General features: G+C 37.4%; 1 protein-coding gene across 1 annotated transcript; it reads left to right on the top strand.

Annotated features, from left to right (window-relative positions):
- The first annotated feature begins 589 nt into the window (after positions 1–589).
- Positions 590–2,559, top strand: LOC136881006 (uncharacterized). Its single transcript, XM_068229032.1, has 2 exons — positions 590–611; positions 1,796–2,559. The coding sequence occupies exons 1-2, from the start codon at positions 590–592 to the stop codon at positions 2,557–2,559; spliced, it is 786 nt and encodes a 261-aa protein (XP_068085133.1).
- The last annotated feature ends 3,820 nt before the right edge of the window (positions 2,560–6,379 follow it).

Below are 6,379 nucleotides of genomic sequence, written 5' to 3'. Positions count from 1 at the left end.
CCCTCCATTTCCCTAATACAAGCTTACAATTAAACAGATCATACCATGCAGCAACTCTCTTGTTACACTGATAGCTTGGCCAAGACATCTTGCAGAGGGTGTTAAAATCATGCTGAGCTGAATGCAGTTTAAAAAAAAAAATGCTGTTAATAACTTATTTCTCTTTCTCCCACTCACAGTAACATATTAAATACTGTTGGCAAGAATATGATAAAGGCAAAGGTACTGAACGTTTTGAATTAGTATAGTGAGCGTGTAACTTAAACTAAGGCTATGGAGGATAACTGATTATTAATACATGATAAAATTTGATACAGAAATGAAATACTATGTATTTACAGAAAAAAAAAAAAAGCCTCTATTCCAGTTTGTTCAAAAGTCTTCCAGTTGATAACTTGTGTATCCGGAGAGAGGCTAGCTATATTGGCAAGATTATTTAGGAAAGAAGGTGCCATTCCAGATGATAGAAGGAGCATAATGGATAAGGCAACACTTAGCAAATACAGCAAAGTGACTGGTAGTATGGTGAAACATATTGAACAGTATAAATGCAGTGAAAGTCATTATGGACATACAAAGTCCATAAAGCATGAACCTGCCTCTTGCGAAAAGTAAGTGAAAACTTACCTATTCTGTGCATTTAGCCAGTTTTCATAATCACTCCTTTTTTTTTTTTTTTTTTTTCATATGATTAATTATGAATATAACATTGGAGATTTGAATTATTGGTTTAAAATTATGTAAGTATATGTACAAAATAAATGCTAGTATTTGAATTATAAATATCACACAGTGGAGTTTCTAGATACATTTATTGCATTTCCAGAAAATTCACAAATATGGACTGAGCAAGTTTTGGAATCATACTCTTCAACCAACATTGGATGTGAGGATACAGCCAATTATTCTTCTCTTTAACAGATCCTTTCTAAACTTCAGTAACAAATGCATTAGATACATATAACTGTTAATTAACTTACATTAGCTACATTATTAGAAAAAAATCAGTTTATTGTGTCCCTTAATCTTCTTATTCTTTTTTAATCTGTTTACCCTACAGGGTCGGTTTTCCCTCAGACTCAGCGAGGGATCCCACCTCTACCGCCTCAAGGGCAGTGTCCTGGAGCTTCAGACTCTGGGTCGGGGGATGAAACTGGGGAGGATGACCAGTACCTCGCCCAGGCGGCCTCACCTGCTATGCTGAACAGGGGCCTTGTGGGAGGATTGGAAGATTGGAAGGGATAGACAAGGAAGTGGAAAGGAAGCGGCCGTGGCATTAAGTTAGGTACCATCCCGGCATTTTCCTGGAGGAGAAGTGAGAAACCACGGAAAACTACTTCTAGGATGGCTGAGGTGGGAATCAAACCCACCTCTACTCACTTGAACTCCTGAGGCTGAGTAGACCCCGTTCCAGCCCTCGTACCACTTTTCAAATTTTCGTGGCAGAGCTGGGAATCGAACCCGGACCTCCGAGGGTGGCAGCTAATCACACTAACCACTACACCACAGAGGCAGACCCCTTAATAATCTAAGATGGGAAATAAATTTTAACCCTAATTTGCTCTAGCTTATAAGAACAGCAATGGTGCTTAACTCTTCAGATCACTTCTCACATTTTAGAAAATCTTTGTGACATAAACGAAAAGGTTGTAGAAACTAATTTCTCCTGAATTATCCTATATGGAAAATTATTTTTATAGTATACTGGAATTATCTAGTGCAAAGACAATATGAAATAATGTGTTAAACTGGTCAATAATATTTGTTTTATATATTTTATCTTCTCTTGTTTTAGACGGTCGAATCATCGGCAAACCTCTTCACTACACAGATAGATGCTCCTCGAGAATTGAAGCAACCATGGAAAATATGAGGAATCGTCAAAAATATCAAGCATCTGCTCCTCTTTCAACTAAGACTAGTTCCTTGGATCTTGAAGGTTATGCACTGCACCAACCGCTACGTACCGCTCCTTATGACATGTACGTCACCAGTATGCAAGTGAAAATACCAGCAACAAATAACTGGTACCGTATTGAGCAGTGCTATTTCGACCCAAGGAATAAGAGTTTGGATACAAGACTCTCATTTCAAGATATGTCTGTGTCTGGAATAGTGAAGCTATATGATGAGAATGCAGTACTGCATGATCCACTGCTGCCACTTCCAGCAGACATATGCAACATGACCTTACGGTTACGTAAAGCAGGTCTTGGCATTACTGCTACTCCAAAACACATTGGCCGTGGTCCTATAGAAATACACACAGTATCACAGTTCATCGAACCGGAGTTTGTAAGTGTTTACGCTTATGGTTGTAGACCATCTCCACGGGCTGAACATCGTGCAGCAACAGATGGAGATGATGGAGCAATGCCAGCTGAAGGAAGACAAAATGCAAAAGGAAGATACGTTTCAGAATTTACTCAAGAAATGGAAGATGTATTTGTGAAAGGTATTCAATCTCTGCTAGCAACATTCATGGAAAAACAACTTCAAACTGCATTAAAAGAAGCTATGATGTTGAGCATGGGCTATACAATTTCCTATGGTAAATAAAAGCCTCAATCTGTAAAATAACTTTCAAAATGCAATAATAATATTTATAAGTTTAATGTGATAAACTCTTTACTATAACTGTAATATAGAATACAGGGGGAAATGAAGTCTATAGACAAACTTACAGAGGTTGTTCAGCAATGTTTACCAAGTATTTTGATATAAGGAACCCATAGTTGCTGATGACTCATTAGTGAGCACTGGTAATTGTCTTTTTTTACTTGACCACCTTTGTGTTTTTTTACATGGAATTTGCAAATTAACTTCATGATGGTTCTGTATTGACTTACAAACTCTTGGTTTCAATTCTTAAGAATTTTAATTTACAGGTCCACCTTTTATATTCTCTTTTTTCTAGACTTCTCCATTCAGCACAGAATGAACTTGCAGAAACTTTTTTGAACAACATACCAACGTTTCTGTATTAACATTCATTGATCAGAAGCATTCTGTACAATTTCAAGGTCCATTTTAGGAATAAGAGAAATTTCCCAAAGACGACATGTTAACCTTTAAAAATCAACACAAAAGGAGTTTTCAACAATTATATTGTGAATTTTAACAAGGAATAAGCAAGAAGATTTTATGATAGACACTTCATATAATTAAAAAAAAAAATTAACATTTTCATGCACACATGGAACTCATCATTTCATGCATTCATAGATTTTAAGATATTATCCCAATGTTTTTTTGTTAATTATATTTGGCTGATGATGGTCGAAACATGTACCAAAGAATATATGACTAAATTTATCTCTTAAATTATGAGTGTTTAGTCTATAGCAGGGGTGGCCACTAACCTTAATTTTGGAAGCTGCAAATTTAGGAGACAAAATTTGTAGCATGTTAATAAAACGGTTTATAAAATGAGAACACATTTTTCATTTTATAACAAATGAAGGAACATTTATTTTCTACACTACACAGAATATTATTGTTCAGGTACACATCAAGGAATGAGATTTTACTTTTGAGAAGTGCTTTTTCAAGTGTTCATTTTTGCTGTTAGTTTTCTGAAATCTGGCTGGTAAATGGTAAGCACAGTTTGCACAAGTTGACTTAAATGTTCATCAGTTAGTTCAGATCGATATTTAGATTTAATGAATTTAAGCGTTGAGTACAATGATTCACACACATAAATAGTCCCAAAGATTGAGATAAGTAGTACAGTACACTCTTTTGATAGTGGGTGTTTTTCTTCTGGAACATTCTTCCAAAATTCTATGATAGAAACACCACTTCATTTGAGTTCTTTTAGTCCTTCATCCTCTTGCAGTTCTAGTAGCTCCAACTCTACCGCTGCTGTATCCTTTGTTATTGGCGATGAAACAGGACAGCCATTGCCCACAGCATCAACAGCAAAAGGATTTTCCAGAAATGAAAATGTTTTAAGTGATCTCAAATCATTAAATCTGCCATTGATTTCTTCAGCAGGCCATACATTTTACTCATGCAATCTTCAGTTTCCACCTGAAGGTCAGGAAGGCTTTCAGTAATTTTCTTCAAACATTTGAAGTGAGCAAATGTTTTAGTCTGAAGGTCTTTCCCAAAAAGCTTTAACTTACTATGAAAGCTAAATAAAGTCTGGGCCAAATCAGAAATAAGCTTCTCTCATCCTTGTAAAGCATTTTTAAATGCCGGACCACATCTGTAAAAAAAAAAAAAAGCCAAATCTAACAACCACTGGGGGTCATTACATTCAGGGAAAGATTTTCCTTTTTCTTCCATAAACTGTTTGATTGGATCAAGTAATTAAAAAAATCTGCCAAGAACATTGCTTACTGATAGCTATCTTACTAAGCAGTACCAAGATACATAATCAGGAAGCTCATCATTGTTCATATCTTCTATAAATATTTGAACTGTCGGTGTGTTTTGCACTTGAGCGAATACAGTTCACAATTTTTAGAACTACCTGCATAATATGCGGGTACTGAAAATATTTTTCAGCTAAATGTGTTCTGTGAATAATACAATGTACAGGTAGGAAATGAAGAAATTATGTGTCAGCATTTAAAAGCCCAACAAGCCCTTGTTTCGTGCCGGTCATAGATGGTGCACCACCGGTAGCAGTGCTCACAATATTACCGATAGACACTGAATTTTTCTGTAAAACACCATCCAGGGCTTCTTGAATGTCACATCCATGAGTAGTATTCTCCAAAGTAATCAGGTCTAAAAGTTCTTCCACCATTTCCAAGTCCTTTGACACATACCTCACAAATATGGCTAGTTGTGATTTATCTTTGATATCAGTAGACTCGTCCAGAACCACTCACTTAGATTTTTTTTGTAAATTATTTCAAATATCTGCACTAATAACAGAAATTCGCCTCTTTATTTGTGTGTCTAGCAGTGGGCATTTAGTTGATCAGTTTCCGCAGTTTCTTATTTTCGGGTTCTAAAACAGAAATAACTTGTGCCCCCTCTGTGTAAGGCTTTTTTGCTTCTGCAATATTAAGAGCCAAGATGAAGCCAGCTTTGGTTGTCAAATCTGCTGCCTTGATAAAAATTGACATACGCTACACTGACCTTGAAGTTTTTCCTTTAGTGATTTCAGTTTGCTTTTCCTTAACTGAGAGCCAACCAGAAAATCTTTATTGAAACTGGTGTGGTTAGTCATGATGGCATTTTAGATTACCAGCCTTGAACTGTGACATATTTGAAACAAAAGACACATTGGCTTACCGTTTCTTTCTACAAAAACGAATTATTCCTCCCAGTCAGTATTAAAAGCTCGATTCTCTTCTTCATATTTACGCTTCATAGACAGCATCGTAACTGTTCGGACACCAGGCCATAACTGTACTCAAACAGCACACAACAACTGCACACAGAAAAGTATCGGCACCCACTACTGTCTACATGTAGACGCGACTGGCTTCACCTCACAACAATGACTCACTGACACACTTTCGCACTCAAAGCACTATCTAACGGAAGGCCCTGGGACTATCTTCACCTCCTATCTCTCACCACCAACACTGACCCACAGCGCTAATAACGTTAAGCCCTACATCCCTGCTAGTGACTGCCGCTGGCTGCGAGACACTAATTTTACTCTAAGCTTGGTGACAAGAGTCGCACGAGACTGACTCCAGAGCCACATGCAGCTCGCGAGCCTTGTTATGGTCAACCTGGGTCTATAGAGTACTGAAAAGTGTACCCCTAAATTAAAATTCTAAAGAATTGAAACTAAGAGTTACATGGAATTTGTTTTGTTTTTTGAACTAAACTACCTACACATACGTTTATTTAGCCCAGTATCATGCAACTAACTATAATATGTTTGTATTGTTATGGTAGAGTTCAGGCATCATGGTAATATTGTGAACTGCTATACAAGCATTACGCTTAGCAGGGAGTACCACGGTAATTAGCCAAATGATACTGTGCCAAGCTAACGTATGCAAAGATATCTCTCTCTCTCTCTCTCTCTCTCTCTCTCTCTCTCTCTCTCTCTCTCTCTCTCTCTCTCATGTTCTACGGTGTGATGACATCATGATGCAAAACCATGTTGACAGTTTACCTCCAGAATTCCCTATCTTGAGCATGTGGATTGCACCTTGGAGGCTCTCTTGAGTTGGTCCACCAATTGCGATGGTACACATCCTCTGGGTGTTTGGCCATTAACTTTTCCCTCGATGATCAGTTTTTCCATTGCTTCTGATCTCCTGCAATGCGCCTGAAGTATTTCAGAAATTGCTGGCTCAGAAGAGTCTACAGTCTCATTTTCACACTGAGTTGTCTCAGGATCAGTTAGTTGGTATGGTGTTGGTTCACTGCCTGGCCAGAAGTATGGTAATGGAATAAACTG

This window comes from Anabrus simplex, chromosome 1 (assembly GCF_040414725.1).
Source record: "Anabrus simplex isolate iqAnaSimp1 chromosome 1, ASM4041472v1, whole genome shotgun sequence".
Lineage (NCBI taxonomy): Eukaryota > Metazoa > Arthropoda > Insecta > Orthoptera > Tettigoniidae > Anabrus > Anabrus simplex.
The sequence above is the reverse complement of the archived record's forward strand: the minus strand, read 5'-3'. Positions and strand labels throughout refer to the sequence as shown.

Coding starts and splice junctions, on each gene's coding strand:
- LOC136881006 (XM_068229032.1), top strand. CDS start 590: ATGAACCTGCCTCTTGCGAAAA. Junction 612..1,795: donor GAACCTGCCTCTTGCGAAAA/GTAAGTGAAAAC, acceptor CTCTTGTTTTAG/ACGGTCGAATCATCGGCAAA.